Source organism: Mustela putorius, unplaced genomic scaffold (genome assembly GCF_011764305.1).
Source record: "Mustela putorius furo isolate JIRA1106 unplaced genomic scaffold, ASM1176430v1.1 tig00000196_pilon_pilon_pilon, whole genome shotgun sequence".
NCBI lineage: Eukaryota > Metazoa > Chordata > Mammalia > Carnivora > Mustelidae > Mustela > Mustela putorius.
The window spans coordinates 15,620,560-15,637,476 of record NW_025421310.1 but is presented as its reverse complement, the minus strand read 5'-3'; the positions used below and the strand labels follow the sequence as shown (position 1 = coordinate 15,637,476).

General features: G+C 56.6%; 1 protein-coding gene across 1 annotated transcript; it reads left to right on the top strand.

The window, feature by feature from the left end:
- The first annotated feature begins 8,375 nt into the window (after positions 1-8,375).
- On the top strand, positions 8,376-15,975 carry ERF (ETS2 repressor factor). Its single transcript, XM_045077245.1, has 4 exons — positions 8,376-8,555; positions 12,955-13,189; positions 13,575-13,690; positions 13,812-15,975. Exons 1-4 carry the CDS (start codon positions 8,534-8,536, stop codon positions 15,110-15,112), a joined length of 1,674 nt encoding a protein of 557 aa, XP_044933180.1. The 5' UTR covers positions 8,376-8,533; the 3' UTR covers positions 15,113-15,975.
- The last annotated feature ends 942 nt before the right edge of the window (positions 15,976-16,917 follow it).

Below are 16,917 nucleotides of genomic sequence, written 5' to 3'. Positions count from 1 at the left end.
CGGGATTCACACCGGCTGTGAAGGAAACCCACCCAGCCGCCTGCAGGGGCCTTGCTGTGCAACATTCCCGCGGCCGGTGACATGTGGCCAGTTCTCCGCGGGGCTGGGAAGAAATATCAGGGGTCCAGGGGGGTTCCTTGAGTTTAAGGGAGATTCGCCAGGAGATCTGCTTTGAGAGAGGGGAAATTCCACTGTCTGCAAGTTCACACCGAGAAGGATTCTTACACAACCTCTTACGCTGTTTTCTATTATGACTTGCATCTACTATTTTATAACGGTGGTATTTTATACTATTTAAGTAACATTCTAGAAGAGTGTGCACTTAAACATGGCGCAGGCTTTGTGGGAACTTTTACAGGGCAGTTGAGACTGGGTCCGTGCTGGGTCTGAGGGAAGTTTATACTCATCAGAGGGTTCCCATTGCCTACTTTTTGTAGATCTACCATGGAGAACGGTTCACCCTGGCACAAAAGGGGCTCATAGTACATGGCAATGTTCCCTGTTCTTCACTGTGTTGTGGGTAGGTGACTTCATACTGTCCGCAGGGAGACACGCCCTGGGTGGGAGTTCACATTGCCCATGGGAGACTGCTGGGTTAGAGGGAGACTTCCATTGATGGGGATGGTGTTTCACGGTCCACAGTCAGTTCACATCAGGTGCGAGCGAGAATCCCACTGTCCGTGGGGATGTCTGTCCTGTCCACGAAGGAACTCATCCTGCCCAGGAAGTAGTCGGCTGTGGTGAAAGGGGCCTCTGCTGTCCCATTCAGGATTGTCTTGGCTGTGGCGAGTTTACAATGTCCACAAAGGAGGGGCACCCAGGTGGCTCAGTCGATTAAGCGTTCTACCCTTGGTTCAGGTCGCAATCACAGGGTCATAGCATTGAACCCCACATCAGGCTCCATGCTCTGTGCAGATGGAGCCTGCTTGTCCCTCTCCCTCTGCTCCTCTCTCCCTTTCTCTCTCATAAATAAATAAAATCTAACACACAAACAAAACAAAAACAAAAGCCAGCGTCCACAGAGGAATCATCAGTGCTTACTGGAGTTAATAAGCATGCACGAAGGAGAGAGACCTGTCCACAGGAATTCATGCTGCCTAAGGCCTATTTTCCCTGTCACTGGGGAAAGGTGTGCACAGTGAGCTGTACCCATGCCCCTGGGAGAATTACATAAACTGTAGTTAACTTAGCTCTACAGTTCACTGCAATTACATTGTCCTGCGAAGGGGAGGGTGATGTTACAGGAAGCAGGATAATACGGGCTTAGCCAGGCTGCTGGGGTCAAATCCAGCTGGGCTTCTTTCCTAGCTGTGTGACTATGGGAGAGTCATTTCAGACCTCTGTGCCTCCATTTTTACATCCATACAGGGATAATTATAAAAACAAAAAAACAGGGGCACCTGGGTGGCTCAGTGGGTTGGGCCTCTGCCTTTGGCTTGGGTCATGATCTCAGGGTCCTGGGATCCAGTACCAAATCCGGCTCTCTGCTCGGCGGGGAGCCTGCTTCCTCCTCTCTCTTTCGCTCTGCCTGCCTCTCTGCCTACTTGTGATCTCTCTCTCTCAAATAAATAAATAAAATCTTTAAAACAACAACAAAAAAATCTTTAAAACAAACAAAAAACAAAAAACAACATCTTTGCATGTTGTAATGAGTTAACACGTGCAAAGCATTTAGGATATTGTCTCCAGCAGAGCAGATCCTAAAAAAATGTTAGCTATTAGTGTGATTATCAATATTCAGGAGGTTATTACTGCCTGAAGAGTTTACGCTGTTTCAGTCTCACTGGTCACCTTGTCCTCACACTTTGTCTGTGTGCTGCTGGTGGTGTTGGTGGCAGGGCTTCAGGGAAGGAGAATCTATCGGGAGGCATTCCTATCCCGTACTTGATGCCCCAGCTGTCACCATGTTTAGCTATGTTGTCTTGGGCTTGAAACCTAAGTCTCACTCTCCTCATCTGAAAAATGGGTATCATTGGAGTCCCTGCCTGATAAAAGCTGAAATGACAGTGAAAGCAGATGTTGAGGGGCGCCTGGGTGGCTCAGTGGGTTAAAGCCTCTGCCTTTGGCTCAGGTCATGATTTCCAGGGTCCTGGATTGAGCCCCGCATCAGGCTCTCTGCTCCACAGGAAGCCTGCTTCCCCCTCTCTTTCTGCCTGCCTCTCTGCCTACTTGTGATCTCTGTCTGTCAAATAAATAAATAAATAAAATCTTTAAAAAAAAAAAACATTTAAAAAAAAAAAAAAGAAAGAAAGAAAGCAGATATTGAAACCAGGGCCTTGCATGTCGTACATGCTCAGTAAATAGAAGTGGTGCTTTTTATGTGCCCTGTCCTGTGTTGGGACCTGGGAAATCCCTGACATTCACAAATTCACCATTTTGTGGTCTTTCCTTGGGGTCTCATTGTCTGTGACAGGTTACACCATCCTTCAGGGAGTCCTACTGTCTTAATACATCTGTGTTGAGGGGCATTTGGGTAAATTTTAATGGGAGAATTAGAATTTGGGGAGGGAGGGTGGATAATATAATCTAGGAAGGTTACAAAGGCCCAAGAGGCTTAAATGGAACATGGGGTTTTTCCTTGTTTATGGAAAAGGGCTACATTATCAATGACTTATTAAAACTGACGTAGTGACATTGAGGTTTATTGCAACCAATGGATTTTTTTTTTTAAAGATTTTATTTATTGGGGCTCCTGGCTGGCTCAGTGGGTTAAAGCCTCTGGTTTCGGCTCAGGTCATGATCCCAGGGTCCTGGGATCCAGCCCCGCATAGGGCTCTCTGCTCAGCAGAGAGCCTGCTTCCTCCTCTCTCTCTTCCTGCTTCTTTGTGATCTCTGTCAGTCAAATAAATAAATAAATAATCTTAAAAAAAAAAGATATTATTTATTTATTTGACAGAGAGAGAGGGGTCACAAGTAGGCATGCAGGGGGTGGAGGCAGGGGTGGAGGAAGTAGGCTCCCCACTGAGCAGAGAGCCCAATGAGGGGCTTGATCCCAGGACCCTGAGATCATGACCTGAGCCGAAGGCAGAGGCCCAACCCACTGAGCCACCTCGGTGCCCCAACCATTGCATGTTTTAAAAGATTTTGTTTATTTGACAGAGAAAGAGAAAGAGACCCCACAGAAGCAGGGGGAGGGGCAGAGAGAGAAAGGGAGAAGCATATTCCCCACTGAGCACAGACCCTGATGTGGGGCTTGACCCCAGGATCCTGAGATCATGACCTCACCTGAAGTCATACCCTTAACTGACTGAACCCCCCAGGGACCCCTATTGTAATCATTGTGAAATCTATGCTATACACCGAATGGTCCACTGAGAGAGATGGCACTGTCAACGCAAGGGTACAGCGTCCATGGGTTATATTGCATGAGGCTGTAGGACTATGGAGCTATACTATTCACATGAAAAGTCTCACCAGTGGGGTGCCTGGGTGGCTCAGTGGGTCGGGGCCTCTGCCTTCGGCTCAGTTCATGATCCCAGGGTCCTGGGATCAAGCCCCATGTCCGGCTCTCTGCTCAGTGGGGAGCCTGCTTTCCCTTCCTCTCTCTCTCTGCCTGCCTCTCTGCCTACTTGTGATCTCTGTCTGTCAAATAAATAAATAAAATCTTAAAAAAAAAAAAAAAGGCCCACCAGTTACAGAAATGACCCTACTTACACGCTTGTCTTCACTGCTCATGTGGGTTTACCTAGGTTGTACTAGTTGACCCTGTGGCTAGAGGAATTCACACAGAGTTCAACAAGCCACGCTGCCTCTTTGGCAGAGCACAGTAATGAGAGCTGTTTTAGGGGGACCCGCACGGTTTATTTGCTGTCCCACCATGTATATGGGGCTCGCACTGTTCATGAGCTTTATGCTGGCAATGTGAGGTTTACACCATTTATGTGGGTTGCCCTTTTTTACGAGGCTCACAAAGTTTATGAAGGCCATGCTGTTTGAATGGGGCTCATATCACTTATGAGGGTTACCCTACTTGCATGAGGTTTATGGGGGTCGTGCTGCCTGTCCTGGGGTTCACGCCATTTCTGAGCATTGTACTATTTGGGTTTCCACCGTCCATACGAGAGCCACCCCGCAAATGGGAGTTTGAATCCGTTTTGGGCTTTGTTCTGTCTGTATGGTGGGTTCCCACAGTGGGGTTATGCCTTCTGTACACGGACTCAGTTCATTTCAGCAGGTATGTATTACCAGACTGTTCTACGATACCCACCCGCCACCACCGGTGTAGGCGCCAGTGATAGAGCAAGGCTAGAGGAGGGATTCAGATGACGAGTTAGAATTCTAATATTCTAACAATGTTAGAAACACTGTAGTTTCTAAGGGAACTACAATGACATAGAAATATATGTCACTTGAGAAAAGTGCCATGGAGAAAACGCAGGGGCCTAGTACGGGGGCTCCAATTTAAAATGGCGTGATCATGGGCACCTGGGTGGCTCCATGGGTTAAAGCCTCTGCCTTCGGCTCAAGTCATGATCCCTGGGATCAAGCCCCGCATCGGGATCTCTGCTCAGCAGGGAGCTTGCTTCCTCCTCTCTCTCTACCTGCTTCTCTGCCTACTTGTGATCTCTGTCTGTCAAATAAATAAATAAATAAAATCTTAAAATAAAATAAAATGGCGTGATCAGGTAGGGTCTTTATTGGGAAGGTGCTTTCTGAGTAAAAAGCCTGAAGGAGATGAAGGGCAGAGCTATGTAGACTTCTGGTGGCTTGGGGGGCTGCGGGGAGACTTACAAGCAAATGGAACAACACTGGCAAAATCCCCGAGGCAGGCATCTGCCCGGCCTGTTCAAGGAATCTCAAAGAGGCTGGGAGTGCAGCTGGCACAGAAATGGAGGGGAAAGGTGGGAGGCAAAGTCAGGGAGGAAGAGTCCTGCTGGTCAATACTGGGAGCTGGCTTTTACTCCAAGGGAACAGAGGATTGGGGACAGCACAGGGAAGTCAAGTGATTTACTAGAACCCCTCTGGCTGTGGGTGCACGCAAACTCTAGGGGCTGGTGGCAACCAGGAGAGCGCTAGGAGTCCCCAGACCAGGGGTGTGGTGGTGGCGGTGGTGACTAGGAGCTATATTCTCAAGCAGCTGAAAGTTCACCCCATGGGAGTTCCTTTCCAATCGGATGAGGGAGGAGAGAGAGTCAAGAGGACTCCAAGAATTTGAATTAGGCCTGAGCAGTTTGCAAAATGGCACAGCAGGTGCCCAAGATGGGGAAGTTTGGGGGGAGCGGATAGAAGCCATTTTGACTTGTCAAGCTTGAGAAATCCAAAGGGAGACACCAGTGAGGCAGTTGGGTGTGTGAGACTGGAGACCAGGGGTGAGTCCTATGCTGGAGAGAGAAATTCGGGTGGAACCAGCATCGAGAGGGCGTGTGAAAACATGGCGCTGGTGGAGATCACCAAAGGAACGAGCAACAGTTGGAGGAGAGAAGAGGACCCAGGTCTGAGCCCAGGGGCCCTTCAGCACTTTGATACTCTCTAATGGGATCACATTTTGTGTTTGAGGGCGTTCACCCTGTTGAGATGGCTGCATTCTCTCTCTGGGGTGATTCGTGTTATTTCTAAGGGAGCTACAATGTTCACACTGTAGTACCGGCTCACTCTCGCTCATTACAGGTGATGGGACTATGATTTTCATCATCCATACAGTTTCCTTTCCAGGAGTGAGGTCCGTGGAGTGTTGGGACTTCTTTGAGGACAAGTTCTGTCCTTGCCTTAGCCTGACAGCAACAGGATAAATGTTATCTGTGTCAGGATAGTAAACTGGAACAGGGAGTGCTAGGTCCGTGGGAGCCGAGGGCACCTTCACTGTCTAGACAGAGTTCTTTTCTCCCCGGAGCGTGTCTTAGGTCTTAGTGAGAGGCTGCACTTTTCACAAGCCCCAGGAGGCATTTGTGGAGGTTCTTCTAAGGGGGCGGGGGTCCCCGGAGGAAGAGGGTCCCCTTGTTCAGTGGAATTGATATGGCCTTGATTGGATGGCATGTCTTTAAGGAATGACCCGAGGTGATGGGTCCACTTTCCTTGAGGATGGCTCTCAGCGTTCATGAGGCAAGTGAACTATCCAAAAAGGTCCACACTTCTGTGGTACAGTCGCATCAATCCCTGAGGGGTTACAATATCGGTGGATAGGTTTTCACAAACCACCAGAGGTCAACTACCCAAGGGACATTTTCACCAGGAATGCCCATTCTCTGTGATGGCCCAGACTCTATCACGAGGCGTGCCACCCTCCATGACTGTATGTCATAGAAACAGAAAGATTGAATTACCTGACTGGGTCATGGTGGGACTTATGCCATCAAGAGGCCTTTTCACACAGTCAGTACACTGTGTTTGTTGTCTGTGATTGGGGGTCTATACCGTGAGGGGTGCCTACATTATCTACGGGGTATATAGTTCGTTCTGCTACTAATTATTCCCAGTCTTTTCTGCATGCCCACTTCACATCTCCGATTTCTTAACACAACCTGGTCACGTAGGATCTAATAATATCCCCATTTTACAGATGAGGAAGTTGAGGCTTAAAGAGGCAAACTTCCTTGGTCTATGTCACAGACAGGAAATAGCAAAGTTAGGGTTGCAACCCAGGTCTCTCTTGTTGATGGGAGCGTGGCATCCCTGAAGTTGTTACAGACCTATTAGCTTTGAAACTCTTCATGGTCTTTTTCTGGCGGGGATGGGGGGATGGACAGTAAATGCATTCCTAAAACTGAGTGGTGAAGGGTGGTGTTTTCGAATGGGATAGGTTGGGTTCAAGTCCTGACTCCTAACACTTTCTGGCGGTAGCAATTTGGCAGACTGATTTCCCCTCTGAGCCTCACCTTCTTAATCTGTAAATGGGGATAACAATAGTAACTTCCCTCTTTGGGATTTTGTGAGCATCAAATGACAAGATGCCCCAGACAATGCTTGGCCCAGTGCCTGGCACATCATGAGCACCAGGAATTCGGGAGCTGTTATAATAACAATGATGGCAATTATTATTGCTGGACCACACAGCTCCCAGAGGGTTACAATATCCGTGGGGGAGTTGCACTGGCCGTAGGCAAGGTTACATAATTCCCCAAGGAGGTGATGCTTCCCTGGAGGCTTTGGTCTCTACGGAGGAAGAGGCTAGAGACTTCTTTGGCGATGGTGACAGACGGCTCTAATGCATCTAGGAACGCAATGTGGGTTGAAGACCTAAGGAGTCAGAGTCTGACCCTCCTGACTCGTTTTTCCCTGCCCATCTTCTCAGTTTCAATTTCTCTGAGCATCACCCCCCAGCCCCTGCATTATTCCCCTCCTTTGGTACCTCCCAGTCTTCTTTGAAACTCACTCCAGGCTCTGTCTGTGGGTATTACTTGCTTCTATTTGCCCTCTTCCTACCCTGCTGCCGGCTCCAACTAGCCATCTGATCGCGCTGATTTCCTGTTTCCTGAAGCCTCAGGCTCCATCCATCCCTCCCTGCTACGGAGAACAGACTTAACACTGCCCTACGCACTGGCCTTCATCTTTAAACCCTACCTTCCTCTCTCCTGGCGATCCCCCAGTGCCCCCTGGGAGCACATTTGTTCAGACTTTGGTCGCCCCCTCGCATCCTGGCCCCACCTCCGGAACCCCCGCGCTGGTGGTGGAGGTGGGGGGTACTTCAGACACCAGCGTATTCCTCAGGACAGCTGCAGCCTGGGGACAGAGTCGGGGGGATGCTCCAGAATGCGTTCTCTCTGGTCACTTCCTTCCCAGCTGGGGTTGGGGATATCTGGAAGACCCCATCCCCGGAGGAGCGGAGAGCACAGCCGCCTCCCCATTTCCGATGCTGGGAAATGCCTCCCACCCATTCCACCCCACCCCTGGACAGCTGCCCCCATTCAGGGTCAGGGCTGGGGGGAGGTGGGGGAAGAAGGGTAAAGCCAGGGTGGGAAATGTTGTGGTCTGGATCACCCTCCAAGGTCTTGACCCCGCCCCCTGCAGTGAAGATTCTGGCCCCTCCCGAAAGGTCCAGGCCTTTCAAAAGTTTCTGACCCCCCCCTCGATGACCACCTCCCCCCCACCCCCCTCCCCCGCCCTCTTACAAGCTCCCTAAACAAACTCTGGATTCTGCAGCAGGCAGGAGAGGAGGAGGGGCGGCAAGTCGCGAGTGCCGGGGACTTAAGTTATCTGCAGACTTGGAGCCTCGGAAAAGAGTCTTGACCCCCAGGACCCCATCCCACCCCCGCCCCCTCCTTCCTTCCTCCCCCGCCGCGCGGCCCCTTTAAGCCCAGAGCCGGCGGGTCCTCAGTGGCTGCGCGCCGGCGAGTGTGTGTGTGAGTGCGCGGGGAGGGGGCGGGCGCAGTGTCTCCATGGCGACGCGGCGGTGACGTCGCCGGCCGGGGGGCGTGGGCGTCCCGGCCCCGGAGTGCGATATTAACCCGGGAGGCGGCGGCGGGGAGGGGAGAGGCTCTGAGAGGCGAGGCCGGGTGAATCGCCGAGGGCGGCCCGACGGGCGCGGGACGGGACGGGGCAGCGCGGGCGCCGGGAGCTGCGGCTCGGAGTCGGGGCGCCTAGCCCCGGGCCCCCCAGCATGAAGACCCCGGCGGACACAGGTGGGGGCGGGGGCAGCACGTGTGGGGGAGACTTGTTGCCCCGGGAAACCAGGCGGAGAAACTTTGGGGGGGCTGGAGGGTTCCGGGGTAGCCCGAGTGATCCCTAGTTCTGGAGGGACCCCCGAGCACTCGAGACCTGTTGCTTCTTGTGGCACAAGCGAGGGGTGCTGCATGGGACCCCCCAATTTCTGGGTCCGGGCGGAGTAGTGTGGGTGCTGCGAGTCCTGGTCCTCTCCCTGCTGGACCCCGAAAGCTGGGTTCTCGCCCACTCTCGGGATCACGGGGGTGGCGGGGTCCCTCCCCGCCGCTCTGTCACGTTGCACTCTGGGGGCCGGGACGTGTGCGGGGCGCGTGGGGGGGGCTGTCCACGGGGCCCGCTATTCCCGGTTCCGCGCTGCGTGGTCCGGCCCATGACCTTCACCGCGGCGCGTGCCCCGCACCGGCTTAGCGGGGCATACGGGATGGTTTCTAGGAGGAGGGCGTGATTGGGGAGCCCAAGGCTCGGGGTCCGGGCTGCGCCGCCCCTCCCCCGCCCGTCTCCTCCGGCTCCTCCGGCTTCTCGCTCCCCCTCCCGCGCCGAGTCGCAAAGTTCCAAAGCGCAGCCCGAACGTTCGAAAAAGGAACTTTTTGTTTCCGACCTTAGAACGCGCGGCTTTAAGGTGGCTCCGGGGAGACCTGGGTACCCTCCTCCCGCGTCGCCGGGCCCGGGGGTAGAGGAGGGTGGGGAAGGTGGGGGGAGCCGCGGAGGCTCCCCCCCTTGGCCCCCCCCATCCAGCGCTTCTCTTTCAACCGGCCGTCTTTTCCCTCCGCCCCCCTCTTCCCCGCCAACTTGCTCCTCCTTAAGGGGCCAAGGTTCCCCAACCCCCTCCGTTGGCGGGCGGGGGGCAGCGGGATTAACCCCCCTCCCACTCGGACTTTCCCCCCTCCCCTCCCCCGCCGCCCCCGGGCTCGCGCGGGCTGGACTTTGCGCCCGAGCGCGCTGGGGGGAGGGGTCCCAGCCGCCCCCTACCCGTCTACCCCGTCGGAATCCGGCCTGGGGCGGGGACGGGGGAGGGGGAAGGGGGCCGGGCGCCGCTGTTCAAACTTGTTTCCTTCCCCCGGCGGCGGCCGCGGCTAGGGCTCCTGTGTGCGGGTGTGTGCCCCGACCGGCCCACCCACCCCGCCCCCCCCTCGCATGGCGGGTGGGGTCGGCTCTTAAAGGGCTCCGAACAGTGCTCCAGCGCCTGGGGATTGGAGACGAGGAGGGGGGCAGGGGGGTGGGGCAGGGGTACGGAGTGCTGTAGGGTCAGTCACGTGCGTCCCACATACTCCCTGGCTCCCACAGGCTGTAGGGCCGCTGGGCCTTGGGGGCAGCAGGAGCCTCCTCGCCCGAGGAGGGGGCCTAGGCGCCCAGACAACCCCGCCTCGTCTTCCCTCCCTGCTTCGGGCCTTCTCCTGGTGGGACTGGCTGGGCCGCTCCCCTAACTCTGTCTTGGGGCCGAGCCGCGTGTGGATTCTCCGGCTGGGGGAAGGGGCGGGGGCCTGGAACGGCTTCCCCATCGGTCCATCGGTGCGTCTGTCCGTATGCACACCCCTCTATCCGATCCTCCATCCCGGCCCCTCTTCTTTCTGCCGCGGCTCTTTCCCACTTCCTGTTTTCTTCCCGGCTCTGGCGCCACCGAGGGCTGCCTGGAGTGGGGGAGGTGGTAGGGCCCCCCAGAAGGTCGGCGTGTTCTTCCTCTACCACCACCCCTCCCTTCCGACCCGTATAGTCCCTTTAAAAAAAAGTTTGGCCAGTTACGTGAATTTGGGGGGTGCCCAGGAGCTCGCCCCCCCCCCCCGCCCTTGGTTTCCAGTCTGTCTGGGAGAATCCCTACCCCGCCTCTGTGGGACCCAGGTGTGCCTTCTGGGACCCTTCCATCCCAACCCTTCCTGTCGGTCTACTGCCACCTCTCCACCCTGTCTCAAAATGTCCTGAGCACCTCTCTCAGTGTCAGCTGCTTGCTCCCTGTTGCAGCAGCCCCCATGCTCCAGAGGTCCTGCTCCGTGCAGGCCCGGTGGTTCCCTGTTGAAGCACGTGGACCCATACACAACACACACTCACACATGCTCCCCTTGCCCGTGCCTGGCTCCTGGCTCCAAGGCCTGGGGAACAGAGCCCCATTGAGACACCCTGACGTCACCCCTGCTCTTCTTCGCCCCGCAAAGCCAGGAACAGGCCCTCATGTATGCTATGTCCAATGAGGAAAGCCGGGTTGGGGTGGACCTGGGAATGGGGAGGGTCCCTGCCTGGAGTGGGATCCAGCGTTCTAGCCACAGAGGGGGGCTTGGTCAGGGAAGGGGGGGCGGTTAAGAAGGTGGCCGGAATGCAGCTTGAGGCCTTTCCAGAGCCCCCCACCTCCCTTCCGAGTTCCCTTTGTGTTGCATGTAGTCTCTCTCTCACTCCTTCTCTTCTGCAAAGTTTATTTTTAGCCTCCTGCTCCCCCGCTCCCAGGACTGTCGCTGCACACACGTTGCCTGGTTACCGGGACAAGGAGGCTGGGGCTGGTGGGCTGGGAAGGGTGGCTTTAATTTTTTGGGGGGGAGGATGGAAGTCAGTATACCCCCCCAATTCCCGACTGCTGTCTCAGGGGCTTCCCCCCTCCCCCCTCAACACACACACTCCTGGGTGTGAGAGCCAGATTGAGGCTTAGGTGGGAGAAGCACAGAGCTTGGTGCCCTGAGTCGGGGAGGAGGTGTAGGAGCTTTTGAGAGGACTCAGAGGGTACGAGGAGCTAGTGACTTGGTAACTTGGGTTCCCAAGGGCCTTGGGGACCTGGATTCTCAAACGGGGTGAGAATAATGGGGTGAACACCTGGATTCCTATGAGAGTGATGGGGTTATGGATGCTGGGTTCTATGGAAGGCATTGTCCGGGTCTGTCACTTCTAAATGGAGCAGGGCTGCTGGTGTAGGACTCTGGGTCTGTAACCAGCTGGAGGGCTGGAGGTCGTATCCTTGGAGCCCTGAGGGGCTGGTTTGAGGCCAGGATTTCTGAATGGGGTAGGGACTGCCTGGGGAATGCTGGCCATCCCATTCTCCCCAAGGCCAGGGCTTAGGAAGCTGGGTCACTGTAGGGAACAGAGTCAGTTCTGGAATAAGAAGGGGTGGTCCCTGTGGGAGCAACTGTTGAGCCTCCATGTCCCCAAGGGGAAGGATCCCCTGTTGGAGTCCAGACTGCGGTGGAGTCTGAGGGGGGTTCACCATTGGCTCAGGCCCGGTTGGTACCTGCTTGAGCTGGGGCTTGATCCGGGGCCCAGGGGCCAGAGGCTCACCGGGCAGCCTGAGACTTGGGACCCCGCCCATCCTTAGCTGTCTATACCTTGGTCTTCTCCCTCTGGTGGCACCAGAGCCCCTGCCTTGCCTCCCTCTCCTTCTCTTCCTCCCCTTTCCTCCTCCCACCCCTCCATTACCGGCTGCCTAGTGCTGAATTATTGATGGCCCCTGATTACCCGGGGGTTTGGGAAATGACAACCGCAGCCCCCCCACACCCTCCCAGGCTGCCCACCCCCTCCAGGGACCAGCCAGCCCACCACCAACCTCTACCCAAGGTTAATGCTGGGGGCGGGTAGGCAGGTGGGCAGGGAAGAAGCTGAGGATGAGAAGGCAGAAGGGGGAACTGGCTGCAGCATTGCCTGCTCAGCCTCCCAGCCTGGGCTGGGGCCTTCCAGCCAGGTTGTGTCCATGTGCCTGGGTCCCGGGAGTGCAGTGCAACACAGAGGGGCTGGGGCTTGTGGGGGGGCCTCTCTCAGACAGTCTGGGTTTCACTCTCCAGGGAAGACAGAAGCCTCTGTGTGTGCAAGCGCTGACCTCATCGTCAACCAGCCACCCAACCCCTCCTGGTCCTTTTAAGAAAAAAAAAAAAAAATCATCGAGTCCTGGGGTGGGAGTAAGGCTCTGGCAGGTTTTGGGAGGGAGACAGTGTTATGTTCTCAGGAGGGGACTGGAGCTGTGGGGTGAGTTGGGGGAGGGGTATAACTGTCCCTGAATGGGAGTTGGGGTTGGGGGGGCTCTCCCCAACCCGCTGGCCACGTGTGCCCCTTCCTGCCCCTCCCCCCACTGGCAGCCCTGCCCGCTGGCCTGGCTTGGTGCCTGGCCCCCTGGCACTGGCCCCGGGACCCGCCGCCGACGGTTTCCTGTTTCTCCCGGTGTCGCTGGAGCAGGCTCCAGCTTCCCTCCCCACTCTACCCCCCCAAGCTCCCGTCTAGCCCCCTCACACACAGACACATACTGTCTCCCTCTAACTCGGGTCCTGACTTGGCAGAGGGGAGATGGATTTCCCCAAGTGGAGGGTGGGGTAGGAGGGTGGACCCTGGGAGGGGACCCAGAGCCTTGGACTTGGCGTCCTGACCCGGGGCCACTCCCCTGCCTCCCGTCCCCAGGGTTTGCCTTCCCGGACTGGGCCTACAAGCCGGAGTCGTCCCCTGGTTCGCGGCAGATCCAGCTGTGGCACTTTATCCTGGAGCTGCTGCGGAAGGAGGAGTATCAGGGGGTCATCGCCTGGCAGGGGGACTACGGGGAATTCGTCATCAAGGACCCCGACGAAGTGGCTCGGCTCTGGGGCGTCCGCAAGTGCAAACCTCAGATGAATTATGACAAGCTGAGCCGGGCCCTGCGGTGAGGAGAGGCAGAAGCCCCTGGGCAGATTTGGCTAGCCCCCACTGTTTGGGGAGCCTGTAGCCCATGGGAATAGGCTTTGGGTTTGATCCTCTGCCAAATTGTAGCTGTGTGACCACGGATGGGCAAGTCCCAAGCCTGCACTGAACACCTCTGTCCCATAGAGGTGTCCTAAGGGGAGAGATTGCAGTCCTGGGTGTGACCTCTAGTCTGGCCCTAGACCTGAGGGGAGAGCTAGTTCCATTCCTCCTGCTGCTTGGTTTCTCTCAGGTGGACCAGGGTTCTTAGTCCCTCTTGGTGAACTGCACTGGACTCCCCGGTCAAGGAACAGGGTCTAGACTGGGGTCCTGTGTCACCAATGATCCCATGTGTTCTGCGCCCACAGCTATTATTACAACAAACGCATACTGCACAAGACCAAGGGGAAACGGTTCACCTACAAGTTCAACTTCAACAAACTGGTGCTGGTTAATTACCCTTTCATCGATGTGGGGTTGGCTGGTGAGTTACTGTGGCTGGCGGCGGGGCCTCAGATAGAGGAAGGCGGGAATCTGTCTCTGGGTTCCTCCTGGGCCAGGGGGCTTGGCATGGGCATTGACAAGACATCTTCCCTCTTCTGCAGGGGGTGCAGTGCCCCAGAGTGCCCCGCCAGTGCCGTCAGGTGGCAGCCACTTCCGCTTCCCTCCCTCAACGCCCTCCGAGGTGCTGTCCCCCACCGAGGACCCCCGCTCACCACCGGCCTGTTCTTCATCCTCATCCTCCCTCTTCTCTGCTGTGGTGGCCCGACGCCTGGGTCGAGGCTCAGTCAGTGACTGTAGTGATGGCACATCAGAGCTGGAAGAGCCACTGGGAGAGGACCCCCGGGCCCGACCGCCAGGCCCTCCAGAGCTGGGGGCTTTCCGCGGGCCCCCATTGGCACGCCTGCCCCATGACCCGGGCGTCTTTCGCGTCTACCCCCGGCCCCGGGGTGGCCCTGAACCCCTGAGCCCCTTTCCTGTGTCGCCTCTGGCCGGGCCTGGCTCCCTTCTACCCCCTCAGCTCTCGCCGGCTCTGCCGATGACACCCACTCACCTGGCCTACACTCCCTCACCCACGCTGAGCCCGATGTACCCCAGTGGTGGCGGGGGCCCCAGCGGCTCAGGGGGAGGCTCCCACTTCTCCTTTAGCCCTGAGGACATGAAACGGTACCTGCAGGCCCACACCCAAAGCGTCTACAACTACCACCTCAGTCCCCGCGCCTTCCTGCACTACCCTGGGCTGGTGGTGCCCCAGCCCCAGCGCCCTGACAAGTGCCCGCTACCGCCCATGGCGCCCGAGACCCCACCGGTCCCCTCCTCGTCCTCGTCCTCCTCTTCCTCCTCTTCCTCCCCATTCAAGTTTAAGCTCCAGCCGCCCCCGCTGGGACGCCGGCAGCGGGCTGCTGGGGAGAAGGCTCCGGCGGGTGCTGACAAGAGCAGTGGCATTGGCATTGGCGGGGTCAGCAGCGCAGGTGGGCTGGCGGAGGGCGCCGGGGCACTGGCCCCACCCCCGCCGCCTCTGCCACCTCAGATCAAGGTGGAGCCCATCTCGGAAGGCGAGTCGGAGGAAGTGGAGGTGACTGATATCAGCGATGAGGATGAGGAAGACGGGGAGGTGTTCAAGACCCCTCGTGCCCCACCTGCACCCCCCAAGCCGGAGCCTGGCGAAGCACCCGGGGCAGCCCAGCGCATGCCTCTCAAGCTGCGCTTTAAGCGACGCTGGAGTGAAGACTGTCGCTTGGAGGGGGGTGGGGGCCCCGCTGGGGGTCTGGAGGATGAGGGTGAGGACAAGAAGGTGCGTGGGGAGGGGCCCGGGGAGGCCGGGGGACCCCTCACCCCGAGGCGCGTGAGCTCTGACCTCCAGCATGCTACAGCCCAGCTCTCTCTGGAGCATCGAGATTCCTGAGGGCTGTGGGCAGGGGGCCCCAGTCCCCCCACCTCCCATGCTTCTTTTGCTGCCTTAACCCCCCACCAAGTCCTGGAGGTGAGGACGGCTCTCTGGTGTCTTCCCTGTTTCCTCCCTTTTCCTGCCCCATGTTTTGTATAAAACTTTTAATTTCTTTTTTTTTTAATGGTGAGGGTGGGTGGGTTCCCAGGCTGGGGGCTTCCCCTATCTGTGGGTTTCTAAGCTCCAGGCAAAGTGGGGGTGGGGGGGAGGGGAGTTGAGGGGGCCACCTCCATACTGGGGAATTTATATTTGAACTGAGGCGCTGGCCTCAATGCCCAGGAACGGTTTTTATTACAATCGCTTAGGAAGTAAAAGCCTTGTCTCCCTCCCTATTCTCTGCCTCCTGTCCCTGTCCCTTTCCACTCCCGGCCATCTTCAGCCCCGATCCTGCCTTCCCTGCCCCTCCAGGGGCCCTGAGTGCCTGGGTTTCTCATACCCCACAGGGTTGCAGCAGGGGAGGGAGGGACATTTTTATGATGAACCAAAAATTCCATGTTGGGTGGGGGGCAGAGGAAGGGGAGGGGTGTCGCCCATAGGCCACAAATCTACAAGTGCCTGCTATTCCTCTCCCACTCCCTACCCCAGCACTGGTCCAACCCCTTCACCCCCAGCTGCTCCTAGGACTAGCCCATAGGCAGGCGGGTGGGGGGGGGTGGGAAGGGGGTGCCCTGAAACCAAACTGGAAGCCCCCTCTGCCTCCTAGCTGGGGCCCCTGGGGTGGGGGTCTGTGGTCAAGCCTTATTCTGTATTGGGGATGGGGGGGAGGGAAGTTGGGGGGCTGCTGGAGAATGTATTCAAAACAATAAAACTTTGGGCCTTTGGATGTGGTGATTTGTCCTGGGTGCTGGGAAAACCACCAGGAGGTCGCAGTCATTGATTGCAAAAAGACAGGCGCCTAGACTGCTGCTCCAGTGGCTTTATGGCCAAAGGATCTAATCCCCATCCGAATAGGTCCAATCCAGGCCTGGGAAGTGATCGGACCCTCAGGGGGATGATAATCCCCAGGGCCTGATGGTAAAGGTCTGAGGCATCTGCTGGCCCTGTGATAGCTCCCCTGTTCCCGTGGGGATCTGCCAGTCCTTGGAACCATGCTATTGCCCCTGCTCTTTGGATCATCAGAACTGCTTTGCCTTTCTGCTGATTTGTGTTCAGTCCGTGTTCTCGTAACCTGGAACTTTGGCAACAGCCCTGCAGGGTCACTTGAAATGTAGGCCTTCCAGAGTTCCTTATTGGTCCTTCTGTCAAACCTAGGGAACTGTCCTCCACCAGCAAGTTGAGAAGAGACAGGCTTAATTCTGGTTGCTCCTGGTTGGCTTGCTGGGGACCCAGTACCTGATGCCAGGTTGGCTGCAGCGCCGTATCTCCTACAACCAGCAAGGTGGGGGCCGGTGGCTCAGTCAAAGGACTTGCTCAAGGCCCTAAGCCCAGGCAGGACACGAAATGAGGTCCATTTCTGAAGTCCATGTTCTTTTGACAACACCTTTGACTCCTAAGGCCAGGATGGCTGGCTCTAGATATGGTCTCCAGATCATAGGCTCTGAAAGTTGAGCTTGTAAAGTCAGCAGCTCAAACTGGAGAGCTTGATTCAGGGATGAAAGAATCGGGAGGAATTCTAGCTGAAAGCTGTCATTAGGAACAGCCCAACTCCTTCAAGTGCACTTGAGGTGCAGGAGGCCCAGAGAGGGGAATGAGTTTCCCTAAGGCCACACAGCTAAGAAATGGAGTGGGAATTGAGGACTCAGGTCTGTTGAACTGGCTTCAGG

What these genes read in the sequence shown, in the direction of transcription:
- ERF (XM_045077245.1), top strand. Translation starts at nt 8,534, where the DNA reads ATGAAGACCCCGGCGGACACAG. An exon ending in GAAGACCCCGGCGGACACAG is followed by an intron (nt 8,556 to 12,954) that starts GTGGGGGCGGGG and finishes TCCCGTCCCCAG; the next exon opens with GGTTTGCCTTCCCGGACTGG. An exon ending in CATCGATGTGGGGTTGGCTG is followed by an intron (nt 13,691 to 13,811) that starts GTGAGTTACTGT and finishes CCTCTTCTGCAG; the next exon opens with GGGGTGCAGTGCCCCAGAGT.